This window comes from Pituophis catenifer, unplaced genomic scaffold (assembly GCF_029215685.1).
Source record: "Pituophis catenifer annectens isolate HBS135680 unplaced genomic scaffold, rPitCat1.0.hap2 SCAF_1, whole genome shotgun sequence".
NCBI lineage: Eukaryota > Metazoa > Chordata > Lepidosauria > Squamata > Colubridae > Pituophis > Pituophis catenifer.
Window position 1 is genome coordinate 248,201,236 of NW_027256881.1, and position 25,643 is coordinate 248,226,878.

General features: G+C 36.5%; 1 protein-coding gene across 1 annotated transcript in view; it reads left to right on the forward strand.

Moving 5' to 3' along the window:
* The window catches only part of KCNQ1 (potassium voltage-gated channel subfamily Q member 1), a 379,098-nt gene that overhangs the window by 106,845 nt on the left and 246,610 nt on the right, over positions 1–25,643 (forward strand). Inside the window, exons 7-13 of the mRNA XM_070957421.1 lie at positions 3,532–3,642; positions 4,941–5,036; positions 5,859–5,987; positions 8,741–8,885; positions 10,462–10,488; positions 11,812–11,868; positions 13,216–13,336. Coding sequence (XP_070813522.1) covers positions 3,532–3,642; positions 4,941–5,036; positions 5,859–5,987; positions 8,741–8,885; positions 10,462–10,488; positions 11,812–11,868; positions 13,216–13,336 — 686 coding nt within the window. The remainder of the gene's footprint in view (positions 1–3,531; positions 3,643–4,940; positions 5,037–5,858; positions 5,988–8,740; positions 8,886–10,461; positions 10,489–11,811; positions 11,869–13,215; positions 13,337–25,643) is intronic.

Genomic DNA, 25,643 nt, shown 5'->3' on the forward strand with positions numbered 1-25,643 from the left:
CATTAGTCACACATTTGAAATATAGTCCTTAAAAATTTGGACTGAATCCTTTCCAGAGGATGGTCCCAACTGAACATCGAACAGAAGCTATATGCATGCTGTAGCCAAATAAAGCTTTAATGTTGTTGGTCTACGCTGTACCATTCTGGGGAAGTAGAAAATAGTATAACTATCATTATAATACATTTCGTATAAAGTGATGAAAGACTATGCCCAAATGTTTAAAGAACTATATTTTTGTCTGGCTCTATAACCAATAGGCATGGTCACTACGTCACTTTGCAGAAATTAAAATTTTGTTTTTATTACAGTTGATCTCAAGTTCTTTCTCACAATAGTAAGCATCTAGAGTCCTCAGAGTTCATTTGAGTCCAGTTGATATTGTCACTATATCATCTGCATATAATAAGGCTGCAAAATGCCCATTAGCTAATTTGGGGGCATACATAATCCTCTAAATTACTCATTTTCATCACAAGATGATTGATGTACGAATAAAAGATAAGGGGAACTTTATTTGTAAGTTGTTCTGTCCCTTTTCTACTTTAATATGCAGTGTTAAAAATATTTTCATGGAAGTACATAATTAAACAATATTTCAGTGCATGTTCAAATGAACATGTTGAAAATATTTTCTCACAAAATTTGTTATGTCCTATCATAAACATCCCAGTATTGCAAATAAATATTTGAATGAATTTAAAGAACTATTTCAGTCATTAAATTGATTTACACCACTTACACCAGTGATAGTTCTGTCCCTGGCTTGTTTGCCTACTTTTCCTGTTATTATAAAAATCTCCCCTACAGCATTTTTCACCTGGACTGGAATTCCTTTGTATACAGATCTTTCCATACAGTAAAATAAACCGAAAATGATTGGATTGGACTGGCACAGTTTTTTTTCTATAGAGAAGAGTAGACATTGGGCAGGATGCCCTGAGACTTCATGCACTGTAAAGTTTTCCAAGTCATGAAGGCTTCAATTAATGCTTTGAATTTACAGCATGTTAACATGAGCTCTTTTGTAATTTCATTTCCTATGCACTTTTCTTTCTCCTAAATTAAGGTTCTCCCATACGTAACAGTGTAATGATAGGTTTCTTTCTTACCCCACAGATGCATGAGGTTGTGGGGATATACAAATAACTGACATAACAGCTGTCTAAACATTTTAATGTACAAATTAGATACCAGCACCCAACTTTGATTAGTTGGGTTACTTATTTTTGGTTACTACACTTGGCCTGGAAATCTAAAAGAGTTTATTGAGATGGAATGTCAAGCTATTTTAGGGAAATGTTAAGAGGACTGGGATAGGATTCAAGAAATTAGTTTTTATGTGGCCATTTGGCTGAAAAACCTCTTGCTCCTTTATGCTGACTGCATCTTAGGAGGACATTAATCTGTCTCCCTGGATTTTTATGCTACTTGGTAGCATAATAATAAATAAATGCCTTATCATAAATTTATAGTGCAAATGCAGAAAAAAGATAAAAATGAGAATGAAATATGAATGTAGAACACTACATGAGGAAAAATCATGATAAGGTCTGGAAATGTGAACTCTGTTAGTATCATGATAAGTATAATTATAACTACAAGTATTTATGTCTGGTGAATATCTAGAGTTTTATATTGTGGTAGCCCATAAATATTGAAAACTAATAATGAATTTTTAAGGAGAGGGGTATTGGCTTTGTTTAGCTATTAAACAGTCCTGTGCATACCTACTTAGTTTGCAGATTTCCATTCTCCCCGCTTCTGCCCATCTAGGAGGAATCATTCTGGTATGTTTCCTTCTGCTTTTTGTTAACCATGGTGACCCAGATCATCAGATTTGTGAATTGCAGTTACTTTTTATAAAACCAAACCACAATTTGAAGATGATCTGTTTTAAACCTGAGGAAATAATAGCTTCCAGATACCTTCTATGGATCACATAGAAGGAATGCATAAGCCCAGGAAGTAGGTAGGCTTGTTCACATATTATTAAAACCACATTATTATGATGTTGAGATATGATTGTATGGAGGTTTTCATTGTACTGGAAGACATGTTCTGAATTCTATTATAGAAAGTGACAGTTCAACTTTCCAAACTTCCTTGAATATGAAACACTAAAAGCTAGTTATATACATGGAGCTGTACATGATAGATTCATTAGAATAGAATAGAATTGCATGGCATGGCATGGTATAGCATAGGAAAGGAAAGGAAAGGAAAGGAAAGGAAAGGAAAGGAAAGGAAAGGAAAGAAGGAAAGGACAGGACAGGACAGGACAGGACAGGACAGGACCTTGGAAGTCTTCTAGTCCAGTTCCCTGCTCAAACAGGAGAAACTATACTATTTCAGATAAGTGACTAAATTATGAACTTTGAAAGAAGGATTTTAAAAGACTAATGGCAGTTGATTGTCATGTCTAATCTCCTCCAGTATATATACTAGCCATTTAGCATTGCTTGAAGGCACAATACATGACATCATCTTCTCACCACCACCAGCCCACCAGGAAGGCAACTTCTACTTTCTCTTTTTCTGCTGCATATTTTCTGACTTGAATTGATGCAAGTAGTGATTTCTAGTTTCCATGCTCTGTAGGCAAATATCTAGATTCTACCTGATTACCTACCTGTCCTCTGTGGCAGGAAGATCTCTTCAGAGTTCTAATCACACTTTTGGCCACCTGGGTGACGTTGGGCCAGTCATATTCTCTCTCAGCCCAACCTACCTCACAGGATTATTATTGTGGGGAAAATAGGAGAAGAAATAATTGGTATGTGTGCCACCTTGAGTTATTTATAAAAATAATAAAGTGAGGATATTTTTGTGAAATTAGTTTAAAAGATTAAAAAAATAATTTAAAAGTTAAATTAAAGTGAAATATTTTTATGAAATTATATTTTTGTTTTTAATGAGTTAAAACTGACAATTTCAGTCACTTAATTCCAAGAATCCAGCACTATAGTGCAGAAGGGCTCTAAGAAGAAAAATGACTGGAGAAGCAGAACAGATGCTGTTCTGAAATTCAGACAGTTTTCTAAGCTTATTAGTTAACTTGCTAGGAATACCCTAAAAGACATTTTTCTGAAGAAAAAAAGTACCGTTGCAGTACTATAAATTAAACTATAAAATACTTTTAATTTCTTATGAATAAAAAACTTTTCTAGTTTTTATAATACATATAATGTATAATACCCTGTTTCCCCAAAAATAAGACATCCCCTGATAATAAGCCCAATTGGGCTGTTGAGCACATCCCTCCCGAAAATAAGCCCTCCCCAAAAATATTTAAACACAGAGCTGGAAATCAGGTAAGACGGCAAGAGGAACCCCATCTTGCTCCATGCGCTCCAAAATAATAAGACCTCCCCGAAAATAAGGCCAAGCGCTTATTTTGGGTTCAAAAAAAATATAAGACAGGGTCTTATTTTTGGGGAAACACTGTACATAAATATACTTCAGAAATAACTTGAAATATGAATAAAGCTAGATGACCGCATGGTAATCATATTTATTTCTTGATTTCAGGTGACTGTTACAACCATCGGTTATGGAGACAAGGTGCCTCAAACGTGGATAGGAAAAACTATTGCATCTTGCTTTTCTGTATTTGCAATATCATTTTTTGCCTTGCCTGCAGTAAGTTGTCCAAACTTTTTTTAGCTGTACATACATATATTAGGATTGATTTTTATTAGCCCCTATGTAATGTAATATTAACTGCACATTAATTTTATCTACTTCTTTTACATTGCACTGAACTCAATACAGCTTATAAGAGGTGAAAATTTGTTATGTTGACTGCCATAAGGGCAAAAACTAAAATATTAATTGTAAAAAACAAAATAAGGAATAGTATTGATTTAGATTTAGGTTGTCACCCAACTCCAGAATGACTCTGGACAGCTTACATGAGTTAAAGAGAGGAAGAAAAAAAAAATCAAAAACAGGAAACTTAAAGGCAATAATAAACATTATATCAGTAAAATATGTAAACAGTAAAACATTATCGCTTCAAACTTTTCTGAGCATTTGGTAAGATATACCTAGATCTTTATTTAAGTATGTTGTAATTTCCCTGCGATCTTGCGTTCCATTGCTGTCATATACATGTTTACATACAAACACACACTTACGGTAATATAGAGTAGAGATAGATAGACTCTGCAGTTGTTTTCTACCATCTTCATTTAATTTGAGGGCAACATACGCTTTTGATAATTCTTAAGGGAGAAAAACATTTAATATGTAAGGCTCTTGCACAATTAATCATAAGAAATAGGTTTAAAATTCCTTGACGTATTCAATATTTAGTGACCTGCTGTCTCCCTGGCTTATGTCACTTTATTTAATTCTTGAGAGGAGGGTTTTCTGAGTGGGCTTCCTGAGTAGAATTTGTTCAAAAAGGAAACTTAAACAGCTGAGAAGTTGAGGGTGATCAAGGAAATATATTAGCAGCAGCAGCAACAACAACAATTGCACTGTTTTGTTGCCATTTTGCAGAAATAATAATTCAAAGCACTGCCAAAACCAATTCAAACGATCCTGACATTTATGTATTCATTTTGTTACCAATCCCAGAATGTCATGGATTTATTTACTTAAATATATGTTAATATTCATATATGTAAAATATATTACGATCAGCAAGAATAGGACCCACTTTTTATGCTATGAGTTTGCAACAATCACTCGGTGCAATTCTTAAATGTGCAAATGCTAGAGAGTATAAAATACTGGAAATATTCCACCTCAAATAGAGCTAATTGGATATTTCAGGAATGATGCAGCTGTCAATAAACATGCCCAAATTCATTAAAATCTCAACCTTTGCTCCAAATTCCATGGTAGCTGAATTTACCACAAACCTTATATTTGAAATGGCATTTATGTAACTGATTGATTGGTTTATTCTACTAATTTCCTCTGTTCCTCAGGGAATCCTTGGTTCTGGTTTTGCTCTGAAGGTACAACAGAAACAAAGGCAAAAGCATTTCAACCGACAAATTCCAGCAGCTGCTTCTCTTATTCAGGTGCCTTCATGCTTAAACACTAGCTTTCTTATATGTATTACAACTATTAAAAGGGTAGATTTGGTGTTATTATGTCAAACGTTGCTCAGAAAGATTATTATTTTATTTTTCCAGTAATGAAACTGGGCTGATGATTTTTCAGTCTTCATCCAGTTTTCATTTGCAGCTACTGCAGAAGGAAGCAATGTGAGCAGTGGTGAAATCTTCCCCAGTTTGTCACCGGTTCGGTGCATCAAACACACACTGCGTGCATGCACATACACAGTATGCGCCATACGCGCGCTGTGCACAGAAAAATGAGACTTGGGAAGGTAAGTAGAACAGCAAGGGGGAAACAGCTGTGCCACGCAATTTAGATTCACTAGAAAGCAGGATTTCCTGCTTTCTAGCGATTTTAAATCATACGGCACAGCTGATCATCAGAAATACTGGTTCGGACTAGCCGGTAGCTTTTTTTTTTTACTATCAGTTCTCTGAACTGGTAGCTTTTATCATAACCAGTTCGCCCGAACCGGTGCAAACCGGTAGGATTTCACCACTAAATGTGAGGCTTTGAGTCATAATTGCATTTTTTATTTCAACCTGTTCAATAACTAAATATAAAGTATGCTCAGTAACTCATTGCTTCATAAGTGGCGCATATTTTTTTCTTTTATCCCTCCACTCTTTTGCCTCTGTTTTGAAATTTCTATAATTCCTGGTTTAGGGTATTCTTTAGAGATATAAAAATGTATATCCATGCAACCTAGACTAATATCTGAGAGATGCATATCTGTTTTCTTGCTAACTTCATCCTTTGTGTGTTTCTAAAACATATTTTAGACAGCCTGGAGGTGCTATGCATCAGAAAACCCAGATTCTTCTACGTGGAAAATATATATTAAAAAGCCTTCCAGAAGTTATCATCTGTTGTCTCCTAGTCCCAAGCCAAAGAAAATAGCGATGGTGTCGGTAATGAATACCTTTTTGTTTTCATTTCACATTTTTTATTGAATAACTTAATATTTAAAGCTGGATGGAAATGAAGTTCTTTCCCATCAAATTGGTGTATTGGTACATAGCCTTGTTCAATATTTTGACCAGTCTCTCTCCAAAATAAAGCATCCATGCAGAAGATGTTATTTTTCATGTAGCATTACATTCTGGAACATGAGAGACTTGTCAGCCTGCCTACCTGACACGACACTTTTATAAAATTGTGGAGAGTTTTGTGGCTTCCATCTCTGTTCAGTGCTTCAAAATGCATAAAAACTTCTCTTGTTTCAGTGACAAGCAGAACTGAGGGTGGGGACAATTTTATCCTTCAAATTTTCTTCAGATTTTCTTCAGGAGAATCTGCATCAAGCATATGCAGTTAGTGAAACTGTGAGGAATTTAAAAAGGGTAACAAATGGCAAACTGTTATTTTACAATGTGTTAGAATATGGCTCAATACATATTCGTCCTGAAATATTTTGCTGTTTATTCCTTCATGGAAGTGCCCTGAGTCCAGTAAATGGAGGTACAGTATAATCTACATCTGAATACCACCTAAATACATTTGTAATTGAGCCAGCATCTTGAAATATATTCAGTAGAATATACATCACAGGAATACAGAGACATATGAGGAAATTTCGCTTCATTTGGGCTCTTTCTAGAAGCTTTGCATTTCTTGCAATGCAAAGCAATGGATCTGGTAACTTTTTAACTATATGCATAGTTAACAGTTACAGTTTCAATTACATAGTCCCAACAGACTTAGGAGACCTTTTACATGATTTATGAAGTCTCTTCCACCCCACACTTTGGGCAAGGATAGGGGAAAATAATATCTTTTTAAAGCTTCCTGTCTTGGCAAAGAATTCTAATTAAGTAGGTAGAGAGGAATTGTGCACAAGGTGGTTTTTTTCCCTCCAAAAAACTGTTCAAATAAGGTAATTCTGTTCTGTTTATTTTTATGTGTGATTTTAGCTCTAATTTAGTATCGATATTTCCCATTTAGAATTTTTTAGGGGAAAAAGATCAGAGGTGAAATCCAGCAGGTTCTGACAGGTTCTGGAGAACTGGTAGAGGAAATTTTGAGTAGTTCGGAGAACTGGCAAATACCACCTCTGGCTGGCCCCAGAGTGGGGTGGGAATGGGGATTTTGAAGTATCCTTCCCCTGGAGTGGGGTTGGAATGGAGACTTTGCAATATCCTTCTGCCACGCCCACCAAGCCACACCACACCCACCAAGTCACGCCCACAGAACCGATAGTCAAAAAATTTGGATTTCACCACTGAAAATGATGTAGATAAATTTGTTATATTCGTCTTTTTTAAAAAAAATGTTTCCAGAATGAAAACAGGATAGAGGCATTGGGTATCTAAATACTCTGAGATGGTTTAAAGACAGGACTTCAAAATAAATAAAAATAGCTACTAGGAACCAAAGAACCAAACTGTAAAACACTGTGGGTCTTTGGTAATGTTTATGAAACTGTGTATGTTACCTTCAGAGAATCATAGAATCATAGCCGGAAGGGACCTAAGGGCTCATCAGCCCTCTGCACACTCCACTTCATGTGCTTCAATAGATGATTATCGATGATTCCACAGTAGAACTCCTGAAACTTCCATCAGTTGTCCAGGAGTTCAGTGCCATTCTCAGGAAATAATATTGAGCTGTGTAAACAAGTAATTCCTCATTAAGGACATCTGAAACAATTTAATTTTGTTATAGTAATGGATGGATGCATGGATGCATGGATGGATGGAAGGAAGGAAAGAAGGAAGGAAGGAAGGAAGGAAGGAAGGAAGGAAGGAATAGTGAGTCAAGTCATCACCTCATTTAGACTTTATTAATGACTGTGATCATGTAATGTAAAAAGCTTCCAGTTTTCTGAATAATTGCAGTGAAGATCCATGATAATAAATGCCAGTTGTAAAGCAGAAACGTGTGCCTTTTGAATTATAATGGTTAGAACATTTTACTTTTTATTTACTGATTGGAATCATCTCACTAGATTAAAAAAAATGGAAGTTAAATTGTATAATAGCAATAGCACTTAGACTTATATACCGCTTCACAGTGCTTTACAGCCACCTGTAAGCGGTTTACAGAGTCAGTATATTTATTTATTTATTTATTTATTTATTTATTTATTTATTTATTTATTTATTTATTTATTCATTCATTCATTCATTCATTCATTCATTCATTCATTCATTCATTCATTCATTTTGTATGCCACCCCTCTCCAAAGACTCAGGGTGGCTCACAATGCATTTAAAATCATTATTGAAAACATTCAAAAATTAAAAACATTAAAAACATTAAAACTCATTCACACCATTTATGGCTGGATCTTGCCGGATCGCAAGAGCAAGATCAACGGCCCCAGGTCAGCCGGAAAAGCCAGGTCTTCACCGCTTTTCGGAAGGCCAATACGGTGGGGATGGTCTGGACCTCAGGAGGTAACTGGTTCCAGAGAGCTGGGGCAGCCACAGAGAAGGGCCTCCCCTGCCGGCATTGTTTAGCTGACGGGACCCAGAGGAGACGAACTCTGTGGGATCTTACTGGTCATTGGGAGTTATGCGGTAGAATATTGCCAGCCCCCAACAATATTCGCATACATAGTAATTTCTCTAGTTTTTTTCTAATTTTAAATTATCCTATAGTGATGAATTAAAGGATTGGGGTTTGTTTTTTAAAAGAATATTTCAATGCTTATTTTTGTTAGGTAAAAAAGAAGAAAACCAAAACAGAAAAGGATAACGGATCACCCTCTCCTGATAAGATTTTACCTGTTCCACAAATCACATTTGACCATGTGTTGGAGGATAGGAAAGCTGATATTTATCATATGGATCCCTATGAAAATTCTGGTAAGACTTTCAGTTATTTTATTTGTTTACTAGAAGTAAAATGGCCATTAAATTGGAAAGACTCGAATACAATTTGCATGCATTAAAATAAGGAGTTACAATTTAAACCAAATCAAGCCATGTTATTAGCATCTGAGTCTTAAAATGTATATTGTAGTTGTAATAATGACTTCAACTCCACACATCTTAAAGTTGCTAAGATTGAGAAACACTGGTCTAAAGTAATGTAGTAATTCAATGTTGTTATGTCATGTATCATTTTCAGCATTTTTGTAACTGGTTGCCACTACCCATATGAATATATTTTTCAGTTGCTTCCAGTCTAATGCCAATGACTTACAATTTTCTGTCTGTCTGATGATATAAAGATATAATTTTGTCTAAGGATATCAAATGGAAAGGTTTTATGGATCTGTGGTTTTAATAACCCCAGCATTAATCTGCAATAGAACATATAATTTATATCTAGGAGGTTTTTTTGAACAAGGGTCCCTTTAAAAAAAGAAAGCTTTAGCTTGTGAAAATTGATTTAAAATTTTCTGCCTCAATATTATTAAAATAGTATCTGGTCTCATCACTCAGGTATTTGCATTTAGGTATTTAGATTCAACAAATTACAATATACATCTGCAATCCATTCCACTCTGAAAATACATTTATACAATAATAGTTCAATTCTTTTTATTCAGTTTTAGAACTAAGTACTTTAAAACAAAAACTTTAGAAAACACTTTTAAAATCACTTCTTTAAAGTGCTAGTGTGCTATATGTATATGTGTGTGTGTGTGTGTGTGTGTGTGTGTGTGTGTGTGTGTGTGTATATATATATATATATATATATATATATATATATATATATATATATATATATATATATATATCTATGTAAGTTTTCACGGGTATATATGTGTGTACAGTTAATATTTCGGGTTTCTTCCCGTGTAATTGGTAGCCATCCCAGACTACCAGCACCAGATTTGAAATAGTAACGGCAGTTACAGCAAAAGACCCTTCACATAAGCCTGATGATGGCAGATGAGATTCTGTCGAAACGTCGCTTCTACCCTTTTAGGGATATGTTCACAATTACACAGGAAGAAACCCGAAATATTAACTGTACACACACACACACACACATATATATATACATACATACACACACACACACATACATATATGTATACACATCTGCTTTAGATTTTAATATCTGGACATTTTGTATCCCTTTTATTTAAAAACATTTGACAAGTTCGTACAGATATATTGCAATTTTGAAAAATATGGAGAAGAAAACAACTATCTATGAAAAACAGTTCATTTGAATGTGTGTCAGGTTATAAATTCACATCTAGTTCTGGATTTCTGACTAGATTATGCAAGTCAAAACATGTTAAAGCTCTCTTTCATTGCTTTCTGGGCACAACTGATACTAACCTTTAATTGGGATTTCTAACATTTAAAAGACAAGATGTTGACTCCAGTTTTGGAACAAAAATCTCCTTTCCTTCTGACATCTATTCTTTTTTCCTCCCTTCTCCCTGTCTCCTGTTCTCTTGAAACTCTTACAAGTATACAGGAGAAACAGGCATGTTAAAAAATTTTGGTAAGTTAAGGAAGCTATCTTTACCTATTGCATGCTGAATTCTGAATCTTAACATTGCTTGCCATAATTTCTATACGCTCTCACTACTGATTAACTTAGCATGAAGTGCAGGAAGAAAAATTGGCAACACTTGCCATCTTCCTATTATTGTAATTCAGCTATTAAAGGAGGAAAACAGCTTATTTTTAAGATGACATGATAAGTACCTTTCTCATTCTTATAATTGTAAGAAGTAGGTAGGTCAGTTCAGTATGTTTATTCAGTGGATAAGGATCCAGTGCTCTTGCACCAAAAACATTTTCTAAGGAAGCAAAAGTCACATTTCCTCTTTCCAGCTCCTTAAAGGTAAAGGTAAAGATTCCCCTCGCACATATGTGCTAGTCATTCCCGACTCTAGGGAGTGGTGCTCATCTTTGTTTCAAAGCCGAAGAGCCAGCGCTGTTTGAAGACATCTCCATGATCATGTGATCAGCATGACTAAATGGTAAAGGCGCACAGAACGCTATTACCTTCCCACCAAAGGTGGTCCCTATTTTCCTGCTTGCATTTTTTACATGCTTTTGAACTGCTAGGTTGGTAGAAGCTGGGACAAGTAACAGGAGCTCACCCCGTTACACGGCTCCTTAATATGTTCCAAAACTCACCAAGGAGACATAAGGGCCTGGATGCGGAAGGAGAATTATCTCCTACAGATTCCTTCAAGGAAATAAATTTCTTCAGCGTAAGAAGAGCCCTGGATTCTATCACTGCCTTTCCCCACCCCCTCTTAATTTTTTAATGTTAGAATGCTAACATTTGTAGACCATCCCAATCACTCCTGTTCTGGGTGGTGTACAACAAAGCAACTAAACATATCAGCATGCTACAAACATTAAAAAACAATCACCTCTCAGTCATCCAAGGTCAAAGGTCTGCTTGAACAGAGCAGTTCTCAAAGCCTTATGAAATGCAAGTGGGGGTCAGACATGAAAGCTACTGCAAAGGCCTGCGATCCATGTATCTCTCTTGATGTCTGGACAGAGGAACAGGGTTACCTTGAGCAAGGCAGTTCCTGATATATGTTACAATTGTTGTAGCACTGTTTATTAGAATATGCTAGGCAAGATTGTGTATTTTTATTTGGCACTTGTATAATACACAAATGACACAGTTGATGCACGTGTCTTACTAGCATTGTTTTAATTGAAATGATAATTTAAAAACCTTCTTTCTTGTTTTCTTAATTGTGACTTTGATACCGTAACGGAGGCCCTAGATCACTTTCTCCTTCTCTGTTTCCCTGTTCTGTCCACTCCCTCTTGTCCTTTTCATCTGTTTATTCAGACCGACAGCATTCCTGGACATCCTTTACTACAGAGCAACCATCTCCCACTTCTCCAGGTAAACTCAGCTACTCTTTGTTTTCATTCTCTTAACCCGCCTGATTCAGAACCTGGAGGTTGACATATTTAGTACAGATTCCCTGGCATGGAAATCATCCTGCACAGTCAAAATTACTCTATGCACGGCATATTTCAACCTATGTGTTTCTGACAGATTATCTATGAGAAAGTACATATTTTGATAGAAAAAAAGATTGCTTATCTCTGCTCAGGACCACATTAAAACCCTTATAGGCCCTAAGTAGTATTATGTTGTGATAATAATCTAGACGGTGTGGGTTATAACAGTATTGCCAGGATCTCTGTTTATCATCAGTTTATTGGGAATCGGTCACAGCAAGTAATAAAGTTTCAGCAAGTGGTTAAAGCAGTGGATTAGGAGTTTGTAAACCCTAGACATAGTGTCTATACCAGGGGTGGGTTTCAAAATTTTTTACTACCAGTTCTGTGGGTGTGGCTTGGTGGGCGTGGCATGGCTTGGTGGGCGTGGCAGGGGAAGGACACTGTAAAATCTCCATTCCCTCCCCAACTCCAAGGGGAAAAAATGATCCAGTCCAGTGGTGGGTTTCAAATTTTTTTACTACCAGTTCTGTGGGCGTGGCTTGGTGGGCGTGGCGTGGCAGGGGAAGGACACTGTAAAATCTCCATTCCCTCCCCAATCCAGGGGAAGGATACTGCAAAATCCTCATTTCCTCCCAATCAGCTGGGACTTGGGAGGCAGAGAATAGATGGGAGCGGGGTCAATCAGAATTTTTACTACCGGTTCTCCGAACTACTCAAAATTTTTGCTACCGGTTCTCCAGAACTGGTCAGAACCTGCTGAAACCCACCTCTGGTCTGTACCTAAAGTATTACAAGTTACTGGACATATACAATAATATAATTTATTAAACAACCCCTAGTTTAAGTGTAATATTTATACTTAATGAAGTGTTATGCTTTTATTTTTGTCATAAAATTCCACATGGTAAGCTTGCTTATATCCACAATTGCTGAAGCAAAATACTATATATCTTTTAAGGTTCATTATATTTCTTTGCTTTTGTTTAATACATAGAGTTCTTATATCTATCTGCTTTCTATATTGCCAAAGGGGAAAACATAGTTTACAAGGACAGACATTTATACCATAATCCCAGAGCATAAACAACCATTAAAAAACCCTCATGTTCTCCTTTTTTTTGAACGCACCTAGGCAGGGATACCATTTTCTTCGTATTATAAACTTATATTTGATTCTGCCTTTTAATTATTTTCTTTATATTCCTCAATATTTTACAGCTTTTTCAATGTTTTGTAGTGATTAGATATAGATAACCTTTACTTGCCTGTTTTTCTTCCACAGTTAAAAGGAACTCTCCATTTTTAGAGCCACATACAGGACCATTCATTAGAACAAACAGCTTTGCTGATGAACTTGACCTGGAAGGAGAGACTTTGCTGACTCCAATAACTCACATCTCACAGTAAGTCACAGAATTCTGAATACCGTTAACCCCTGATTAGAGTGCAAGCTAGAAGATGATAAACTATGATTGTAGAACAAGGTTGTATAGAATTTCCCAGATAGGCCTATGGAACAAGCTTGATTTTTATCATTGCATCCTTGCATATTCAACAACTTGTGTAAATTATCTTTAGGCTATTGTTTTTAAAGTGAAACTAATGTTTTGATTAGACAAAACAAAAACAATCTGTGTTGCTTTCTGATGAAGGACATGTAATTAATATTGAAAGTGCATTGCTGCTGACTCACTAGGACAAACTAGTTAAATGGAACAGACTGAAATTATGTCTTTTCTGACATCTTACATCAGTTTTGTAATATTCAAAATCATTTGGCCAAGGCTTTTGTCCTTTGTTGAAGACAGATTTCTTTAATCTATTGGGGGAGATAAAAAAATGGTATTGATTACAAATCATAATAAATGAATAAGGGGGGAACATATAGAAACTTGCTATGAAACTTAGATGTGATCATTGATGTGCTCAACTGTGCTCAACATGTGCTCAACTTTAATGAAAATCTCTAGGCTGCATTTGACTAAACTGCCCTTTCTTACACTTTCGGATTGACCTTATTAACATCATAAATCTATTCTTAGACACTGAAAATATTACAATGAATTAATTATCTATCTATCTGTATACAAATAGAAAAGGGCCCACCTTGCATAGATTACACATTTGCAATATAATACACAGAAATGGTTACTGATCAAAAAATTCTACATGATGGAAGTCTTTCAGGTATCGAGTTAACAATACAGTAGCATGGTTCTAAAGACCTTGGTCTAGAAAGCTTTTTTATGGTCTGGTCTGAATATTCTTTCATTTAATTCTAATTCGTGTCCTGCTAAACTTCTGAAAACCAGCATTTCAAAATTAACAAGTTGCTTTCTTATAGAGCATTTATGTAAATATTCTAAAGTATCTCATGATATATAACCCAAGCATCAGCTCAACCTGCGTGAACTGGTTCATATGTCAAAGTCAGATCAAATGCAGCTTTGTACAGCTTGATCCATGCTGTGTAAAAGGTGCATCACCCTGAATAATATTTTATAGGCCCAGCTGCAGCTGGTAAGAATAATGTGGTGTTGAATTTTGGACTGCAGCACTGCATATAAATTAATATGCCCCATGGGCCTGGAAATGAGCATGTAGGAAAGAAACTGATTCCATAACCAGTAAGGCGTGCACAAGAGCTGCTGTGTGGATTGGAGGCATGTGCTTGGTCAAGAGTATCTGCAAACAGGTTTCACCTGAAAGCATAAAATTACTTCTCCTTGACAGGCAATATAAATCAACTGGCAACAATATTGATTACCTACTGCACCATTAGGAAACTTGCCTGGTATAAGTCAGATTAAGGAATGTGTTTAAAGTATCTGTTTCCACTTAGTTTGAAAGGATTGATAAACTTGTGCAGTTCAAGCTTGTCAATGGCACTGCGAGTACATTGGGTATCTGAGAAAATAAGGAACAGTAAACTGGCAGCGGCCTTGTGAAAATGTCACGATTTAAGAGGTCTCCAGAGTCCCTCTGCTTCAAACTTGGGTGTATTTATTAAGCATATGGGCTGCATATTTGGAAAGGTGAAAGCAGAAGAATCTATGACATGATTCAATATAAGACTACCGGTGCAAATGCGCAGCAATTTGTGAGTGTGTTTTCCTGATTTTGGAATGTGGTATCAAGGAGACGCTTATTTTTATACTAATAGGTATGTATTTCATTTATGATCTCAGCTAGTTGCAACAATTGTTACCTAGATCTATGAAATTCACTTGACAAAGTTCTGTTATTATATTCTGCTCCAAAATATTTCCCCAATTTACTATGTTGCGTTACAAGAGTGCGGGAATCTTCATTTTGTTGTACTGATCAATTAAAAATACTTCTTATGATACAAATTTATCTCATGGAAATTTCATATAAACTACACATAAATTTCATTAATAAGTAAAACAAATATCCATACGCTTCTATCCCAACATTTCTATGTATAAAAGTCATTGGGATATACAACGAGGAAGTGTTGCTTCTTCTTTAGAGGTAAAAAGAAATGATACACATGACAGATAGTTAGCCTAGGCTGAGTTGTCTTAGAGCAGCTCAATGACTAAGATGTTTCCCGTAATGTCATAGTCAAATCTGCCTGGCAATTTTTCCCAAGTTTATTTCTCTTACAAAAGACCCATTTCTTTTTCTCCATTCCTTTCAGATGCTTGAAAATTTCTTTCAAATGTCTCCTAGTGGAATTTTTGAGCTTCATTAATTGGTGGAAATGATAGAGACAGCCACTGGTAGTATTGTGGTTTTCTATTGTTTAACTTTCCATAACTCAAAACATGCTTCCCAGTCTGAGAAAATTCTTCCTCCCTCTCTCCCTCCCTTTTCTATCCTGCCCATCTCACCTAACACTTTATGGGAGGTGCTCTGTATAAGGTTTCTCCTTGGAATTTAACCAAAGCACAAGAACCAAGAAAAGCTGCAAGCTGCCAGAAAAATGATTGCAGAGATAGATGGTTGGTATACATATGTTGTTTGCTGCTCTGCAAGTAAACTAAAGGAGCAATGTGATTTTTCCCCCTTAAAATATTTCAGCAAAATATATAAGAAATAATGGGGGGGAGGGGGATTGCACTGCTAGAATGCTCTTATCTGCTCCATGGTTCCTTTCTCATACAAAGAATTTAAGGTGCAAGCAAAGGCATTTTTTCTTAGCACTTCCCCCATGTAGTAAAATCAGGGGAAGCAAAAAGAGATCCAATATTCTCTATCAAATAATCCCCCAGATACCACCCACCCACCCCCATATTGTTCATTTTCAGTGCAGCTAGAGCCTCCAGTATGGAAAACAAGCAATATAAATAAGAATTAAAAGTCATTATTTTTCCTTGCAAATATTCTTCTAAAAATTCCCAGGAAGGAAACTTGTTCTTTAGGTATACAAATATGTATGAATTTGTTTAAATAGGAAAGAAGAACAAGTAATTTTTCCCACTAATCCACAAATGCCTGAAGTCCAGTTGCATATTGTAAGTACTAAAACTTCAGGAAACACAAACCACACCTAACTTTAGTACTCCTTGCCATTTGCATTTTTCCTGGCCTATTATATCTCCTGTGGTGGAGTGGTGCGGTGGCCTAGAGGTGGAGCTCTCACCTCATAATCAGGAGGCTGTGAGTTCAATCCTAGGTAGAGGCACAATGGAATATATCTGCTGAACAAAACTCTGCATTGGCGACAGGAAGAGCATCTGGCCATTAAACACTCTGCTATCTCCATTCAGTTGCCCAGACTCCATCCCACAAGGGATTATGGGGTCGTTAAAAGAAGATGATGATTATATCTCCTGTGGTCTTAATTTGTTGAGTGTATAAGTGAAAATGTGGCCATCTGCCAGGGAACAAATAATAAAATATGCGCAATGCAGTGGTGGGTTCCTCCCGGTTCAGCCCGATTCGCGAGAGCCGGTAGTGGTGACGATATGACATCACCGAACCGGTTCTCTGTCTTCGGGAGCTGGGCCCTCCCGCCCACCTTGGCGTTATGCCGACCTTATATGTCGGTTTTTTCGCCCAGCTGAGAGGTGCGGCAGAGCGGATTGCCGCACCTCAGCTGGGCAGATTCGCAACACACTTGCACGAAGTGCAAGTTTGGTGTCCGAGTGAACCGAGCATGCACACGGCGATCGTGCACAAAGCGCACAACCAAAGAGGCGATCGTGCACAAAACGTGCGACCAAAGAGGTGATCGCGCATAAAGCGCGCACACGAAGAGAACCGGTAGTAAAGATAAGTAGAACCCACCCCTGGCGCAATGTCATGATATAAAAGCTGCAATTTATATAGTTTCATCTTGTATTGCAACACTGGTACGTGATGGTGGCATGTCATTATGGAATTAGAAGTCATAGAATAACAAGAGTTGAAACGGACCGTGGAGGTCATCTAGTCAAACCCCCTGCTCAAGCAGGCGACCTTATATCATTTCAGATAAGTGGCTGTCCAGTCTGTTCTTGAAAGCCTCCAGAATTATTGGGGATTGTTACAGTGTGACTTGAGTGGAATGTGCCATGGTATACTGCAAGTAGGGAATCATATTTTAATGCTTCCACAAAATAAATCTTATAAATAGTTACGATAGGCAGGTAAAGGATGATTTAGAGTACCACTCCAGTCATGCTAGATTTCAATCTGTGATTAGAGTGGTTTTATTTGCTTTATTTACACGGGGGAATTTTTCAAAGGCACTATTCTCATAATTCAGGCTCATAATTCAGAAAACAGATATTTCTTTTTGAAAACAAAATATGTGAGTTTAAACACCCTTGCTAAAATAATGTTCTTCATATTTTTCCACAGATATTTTTTTTAGTATGTTTTTCATAGCCTCATTATTAATTACAGAAACGATACATCTTCAGCTAATAGGACATGTATGTTATTTTATGTATACCAACTGGCCATGTCTATGTTCAGAAGCTAAGTATTGCCATTAATCAGAGAAACCTAGGGCTGTAGTCTAGGAGGAGGAGGAGTTTAAAAACATCAGAAAATTCATCACTGGTAACCCATTTCTGCAATGTTGCCCCTCCAAAATATGATTGGGTCCATGAAAATGCCAGGATTTCTTTTTATTTATATTTATTTATATTTCATATTTCTAAACTGTCCAAAGAGGGGCTATCTTTTTACCTTTCTTTTTTACCTTTTGCTATTTTTTAAATTTTCAAATGAAGCAAATTTGGGGAATAGATTGATTTCCTGTATGGCTTGTGGACTGGTTATCTATGGGACTGCCTCCTACAAATGGAATATTTTGTCCAAGATTTGTGTGCAGAAGTTGTACTGTATGCTAAAAGTCTCCATCCCTCATGAGATGTTGTGATGCTCCAAAGTGAGAATTTTCTCTTAAGGCAGGGATGTCAAACTCACAGTGCGTCACAGTGGCATCACGTGACGTATTGCGACTTTTTCCCCTTTCGCTAAACTGAGCGTGGGTGTGGCCAACGTGTGATGCATCTGGCTCATGGGCCGTGACACCCCTGTCTTAAGGCATCACATATCCCCAAGGTGAAAGCAGGTCTCTCCCTCTGGAAGGGGGGGATGAATTAAAGGATTGTGCAGTAAAGATTTTATTGTGGGTGTTTATATTTTCAGCTTGGGTATGTGCTTTTATTAGTCTTATGTAATATAATGATGAGGATACAGTATAGGACAATGGTGAAATTCAAATTTTTTTACTACCGGTTCTGTGGGCGTGGCTTGGTGGGCATGGCTTGGTGGGCATGACAGGGGAAGAATACTGCAAAATCGCCATTCTCATCCCACTCTGGGGCCAGCCAGAGGTGGTATTTGCCAGTTCTCTGAACTACTCAAAATTTCCGCTACTGGTTCTCCAGAACCTGCTGAATTTCACCCCTGCTATAGGACTTGTAAGTTGCTTAGATTTATTTGAAAGGAGTGGCATAGAATGCATTATTGTTACCTTTTTCAACATTTATTGCTATTTAAGAATCAGCAGGCTGTCTGTCACATCTGTTATTTTGAGACAGTGCCTGAATTTAAAAAGTACATGGTGCTCAGAGCCAACATTTGTACTTATCTATGTACTGGGATCCTTGTTTGCACTGACTGGATAGCTCATATTGTAAATGATTCTTGCTTTTATCTTCCTCTCTTATTTCTAAAGGTCTTGTAAAGTCTGAGCAAATACGGCTTATTCACTTTCAAGTGGTCAGATATAATGACTGACCTGCTGTCCCCAGTACTCTGTTTACATTGCAACTAACAACATTGAAATTGTGATTTGAACACAGACAACTTTATCATTCATTGGCCATAAGGATTTGCAAGTATGAAGCAGGCAGGCACCCAGCCAAAGATCACGCAGGAGGAAGTGACACACTCCCCCATCATATGTTCAAATGCTTTAAGGGCAGGTTTGATTTTATCCTCTTTTTGATTTGGTTGTATTTTGGCTGAATGATGATATTTCATCCATCATTTTAGACAATGCTCTTGCAAGGCTAATCACATACTGTATATTAGTTTGATAAAGTCACTGTTGTGCCTTTATGTGTCCTTTTTAAATCTGTGATGGAATTGATATGAGGAAAATTACTTCATTTATGGAAAAGAAAGAAAGGCAGGGGGCTATAGAAACATATACATAAATATAAAAGGTGGGGAAAGTGTATCCAAAATTGAATAGAGTAAAAGAGACCTTTAAAAGAGTAGCTGCTGAAATGTGAATGAGGACATCCTCATAAATAGAAACCCAAAATGTGATTCACGTTAGGAACTATAGCTGAAACTTTATCATACAGTTGTTCTTGTTTTAATCATTTAGTTGTGTCCGACTCTTGGCGACTTTATAGGCAAGTACTCTCCATGCTACCCTGTCATAAAGTTCATCTTATTAATTAATTAGTCTAGAATCAATACTGGTACTGATATTGTTGTATCAGTACCCCAAATATCAAATTTTTATAAATGCTATTTTCTGAATTCACAAAGCACCTTTAAAAAGTAAATTAATTTCATTCATTCATTCATTCATTCATTCATTCATTCATTCATTCATTCGTCAACAAGTACAAGGAAACAAGTAACAGTATAGACATAGACATGGACACATGAAAAAAATTTGGCACAAATAAAAGGAAATAAATAAGTAAAACATAAACACATAGAATGATTACATATAAATGGGGACAGTAGGACAGGGATGGTAGGCACGCTAGTGCGCTTATGCACGCCCCCTTAGGGATCTCTTAAGAAACATGAAAGGTCCACGGTAGACAGTTTAAGGTAAAAGGTATGGGGATTAGTGAGATGTAGCAACAGGATCAGGTAGAGAGTTCCAGACATTTACTACTCTATTGCAGAAGTCATATTTATGACAATCAAGATTAGAGCGAATTACATTGAGTTTGAAATTATTGATAGCCCTTGTGTTATTGCGGTTGAAATTAAAGTACTCATTTACAGGTAGGACTTTTTGGTAAATAATCTTATGAACTAAGCATAGGTCGGAACATAGATGGCCTAGTTCGAGGCTATCCAGACCTAAAATTTCAAGCCTGATGGTATAGGGAATTTTATTTCGAGCAGAAGATTTGAGTATTCTTCTAGTAAAATATCTCTGGACCCTCTCTAATGTATTGATGTCTGAAATACAGTGATGATTCCAGGCAGGTGAACAGTATTCAAATATAGGTCTGGCAAAGATTTTATATGCCCTAGTTTGAAGTATAGCGTTACCAGAGAGAAAACTTAAAATAAGATTGACAACTCCTATGTTTCCTTGTTATATATGTGATGAACACATCACATACATACTTTGCAGTAACATTTAAATGCAGATGTTCCACTTCCTTTAAGTAGTAAACACGCTGCTTCTTTCCCAGTGTAAATTAATATTATGCTTTATGTTTTCTAAATAGCAGTATATTTTTATTGGTGGTAATTAAAGTAGAATCCAAGTGCTTTCTTATTCAGAAGTGCTGGGCTCATCTAATCAAAATGTAAGAAGCAGCTGTCTTTGTTCTTTGTCCTGAAATATTAGCTTATTTTGGACGTCACAAAAAGTTTTGGAGGAGAGATAAGAAGAGGCACATCGTTTTGTATTTATTTATTTGAGTTATATTGCTGTAGTCAGTGGATTTGGCTTTTGTGTTAAGAGAGAAATGGCTTTTGGCTGTGATGTACATAGCATTTGGCTTAGAGTACTACATTTATTATGTTAGCAAGTGAGAACTACATGCAGTGTTATGCAAGTCGACTTCTGCTAGCTCAACAGGACTTTGCTTGCTGCCCTATGCCTTTTTCCTCACTCACCCTGTGAATACTCTTCACAACACATGGAACATATTTGGGCTATGGATTTTGTTCCTCTGACAGATGATCAGCACTAGTAACCAATTGGTAATTTGCTCAAGAATCCCATTTTGTTTAAATGTAAGCTCAGATTTAAAGTTAGAATTCAAAAGAAATATTTAAGATGTTTTGGGCATGTTTCTCCAGGGGTATTTTTCCAAAAGTGCATCCATACAGAGAGAGACAAGGAATGGGAGGACTGGATTCAGACATTGTCACAATTTTAACCACATCTTGTTGGCTAAACCAGGATAGATTGTGTTCAAACATCAGGCTAAATCCCAGCCAAACAAGCCACATTGTTTTAGCAATGGGATGTATGCAACTTCTGTTAGCTTAACAGGCATACTAGCCTAGGCACAACCATGCTCCCAAGGCAGACCGAACAGCGACTTAAATTCTATTTAGCATTCTGTGATTTAGGAAACCACATGCATATAGTAAAGGGCTAACCTTATATTGTAGGGAGTTAGGGGGCTTCCTTGCTTCAATCTTAGCATGCTGTAAAAATCCAGACTCCATGTGATAACTACCCTGTTTCTCCCAAAATAAGACATCCCCTGATAATAAGCCCAATCGAGTGCATGACAATAAGGCCAAGCGCTTATTTGTGTCTTATTTTCGGGAAAACACAGTAAGAAAGAAATTTCAGTTGTGCACCAATTTGCCCAATTTCCAAAGTTAGAGAGTCACTTGACTGCACATGATCTAACTGGTTTTAAAGGTGTTCATCGTAGGCTTTTATGTAATAGTATAAAATTCAAAGGTTAAAGGAGTCTTCAGATGTACAGGTTTGTTAAGGTTGGATTGCTCTAGTCCATGAATAGTTTATGGAGTTGAGTTTGCATATCCGGGTCAGGCAATTTACGGAGTGTTTCTCAGAATGACTTTTTCATTTGGAATTCCTCCCTGAACTGACAGGAATGAGCCAATCATTACAAAGAGCTGTTACTGCCTTGCCCATAAGTAGCTAGGCAGGCCTTAATTGCAGTGCAACAAGAGGAATCAGTGAAGGGTAACAAAGCTTTGGTGATTTAGCCATTATCTGGAAACCATCTGTTTTTCATTTCAGAAATCTCAACCACTCTTTCCCATATCAAAATTAATCAACTGCTTATTGATAAGCAGTTTTTCCACAACATCTGCTGCAATGGAGTTAGCTCTTTATTAAGAGCTATCTGGTCACAATTACTAGGTTGAAGGCCTGGTGTTATTTTTAATATATGTTGTGTATGGACATTTAGAAGGAAATACTTGTTTTCCTTTATTGAAACTGTTGTATGAAAACTTTATACATATTGATGTGTACATACAGGTAGTCTCAACGTATGATTATAACTGAGGCCAAAATTTCTGTTTTTAAGTGAGACATTTGTTAAGTGAGTTTTGCCCCATTTTATGACCTTTCTTGCCACAGTTGTTAAGTGAATCACTGCACTTGATAAGTTAGTAATTTATGTTAAGTGAATTAGGCTTCCCCGTTAACTTTGCTTGTCAGAAGGTCACAAAAGGTGAACACGTAACTTTGGGACACCGCAAAGGTCATACAGTAAATATGAACCAGTTGTCAAGCATCTGAATTTTGATCACATGATCATGGGGATGTTGCAAAAGTCATGACTGAAAAACAGACGTAAGTAACTTTTTTCAGTGCGGTTGTAACTTTGACTCTAAATGTACTGTTGTAAGTCAAGGATTACCTGTAGTAGAAGAATGTGTATGTGTGTATCCTGTGGTTAAGGTATCAGGGTAAAACCTGGGAGACTGTGAGTTCTAGTGCTGCCTTGGACATGAAGGCAACTGGGTGATCTTTAGCCAGTTACTCACTCTCTGCCCTGGAAAGCAGGCAATGGCAAACAACTTTGAAAAACTGCCAAGAAAACTGTAGGGATCTGTCCTGGCAGTCTTCAAACAATTGGATCACAATTGAATACATACAATTGAATACATAATACATATACATATAAGAATACATATAATAAATAGATTTTGCCTTTTAGGAACAACTTTACATAGTAAAGTAACCAGCAATCCAGAAAAAAACTACAGACTAGAATTTGATAAGTTAGCAATAAAGTCATTAGAAAAGATAGTCATATGTCATGCTGATAGTCATATTTCAGAATCATGCTGGTAATGGGTTTGTGCATGTGTGTGAGAGAGAGAAAGAGAGAAAGAAAGTACGTACTGTATGTGGAGTTGGAGTTTAAAGAGCAGGATAGAAAATCTATTGATGTATTTGTAATGGAGAACATTTCTGAAAATACCATGACAGCAAAAAAGAAAAAAGGGGAGGAGGAAATGTATCATTAAAAACACCCCCAAAATGAAATTATGACCAGTTACAATGAGAAGATCTAATGCTGAGAAAAAAGAGAATAAAAGAGAAGAGGTAGATGGACAAAATTACAGCTCAAACTGACTATGATTTTTCTGTTCAGTGAAAGTAAATTTTTCCTGATTAAAATCAAAGAACATTAAGAGAAGAAAGATGCTTTTGGTTCACCTGATGTTTAATTTTTTTTTCTTTCTTCAATTCTTTTCTCTAAAAATTAAAAACCTCTTTAAAATAGTACCTTGTTTTGCTTTTTTTCTAATTAGGAATATTTTTAGACGTTGTACATTGTACAAAAATTGGCTCCCCCCCCCCAACAACTAGTAAAAGATAATTTCTAGGTTAAATTATTTATCTTAGAAGAATTTCTCATTTAATTTTTACTCTAACAGAGGATCTTTTAAAATCATTACAAATAGAGTTTAAAAAACAAACAAACCCTGGTTGTGAAGCATGTTTTTAAATTTCAGCTAGAACCGAATTGTATTTATTTTAACACAAGGGGGCAGTGATGTCATATAAGAATATTGACTAGCATATAATTAAATACTCCGCATGAGATAGGTAAAATAAGTAGGATAGTGAGATAACAATTTGACTTATTCATAAACCTGAATACAAAAGATTCAGATTCAGCTCAAAAGTCAAAATTAAGTTTGGCTGCTGATAAAGAGGATTTGTTTACTTTGAATGAGATACACAGTTACACAAAGAAATAATCACTAATCTAATCCATTAGTATTCAACAGCATTGTACATGTAATTGCTCATAAAATATTAATTTCATAGATTATAAGGAATAAGACAATTCTAAAACTGTTGTATAAGCCACAAATGTGATATGGATAAAGATACAATAGTATTCCAGTTTTTAAAAGGTTTGATAAATTTCCATGAATTTCTGTCAGCAACTACAGCTTTCACTTACATGTTTACACACATGATCAAATATTTCGCTACATGCCAGAGGTGTGTTTCAGCAGGTTCTGACCAGTTCTGGAGAATCGGTAGTGGAAATTTTGAGTAGTTCAGAGAACCGGTAGTAAAAATTCTATTCTCTGCCTCCCAAATGCCAGCTGATTGGGAGGATATGGGGACTTTGCAGTAACCTTCCCCTGGATAGGGGTGGGAATGGAGATTTTACAGTATCCTTCCCCTGCCATGCCCACCAAGCCACACTCACCAAGCCCATGCCACGCCCACCAAGCCACACCCACAGAACTGGTAGTAAATATTTTTGAAACCCACCACTGCTGCATGCATTTGCATTTTATTTTAATGAAGCTTATTTTTTATTGTTTACTTGATGGTGATTTAATATTGTATCAATAGATCTTTTTAATGTGTATGATAATGCAGTCTATATATTTTGAAAGAGGATAGTGTACAGATAAAGTGTATGTTTCTATATAGAGGTTTTGACTGTTAGATGAATGTAAGTCAAATTTTATTCCCTAAAGCTGAATTTTAACTGGCATTTAATTTAGGAATATATCAGTGTGTGGAAACACTGCCTTGTAAACTATTTAATATGCATTATTTGGACAACTTGCCTCCTGTATCTCCTTTAGTGTTTCAGATTAGATAGGATTACACCTCAGGGGTACCTGTATTTTCAGGCAAGTTATGGGTTTACTACAGAGATGGGTTTCACATAATTTTACCATCGGTTCACCGTGCACCAAAACTTGAGCGCACATGTGCTGCTTGCACACGCGCGGTTTTGCTCAAATGCGTGGCTTGCATGCATGCACGCGGCTTAGAAAATGTAGCTAAATAGGACAGCATAGTGCCAGGGCGGGTGGGCAGGTCCACCCGGAGGTCGTCACTACCAGTTCACCCGAACCGGTTAAATGCCGCCACTGGTTTACTGTATACTGTATTGTTTATGCACATTTGCTTTTACAGTTGATTACAGAACTCAAATGATTCAGATGGATTTATACATCTGTGTTGTGTGGAGCACATTTCACATGATGAAAACACACAAACTCCTGATCTTTTTTTGGGCCCAACTGAAAGGAATGGTAGTCTTCTCCAAATTG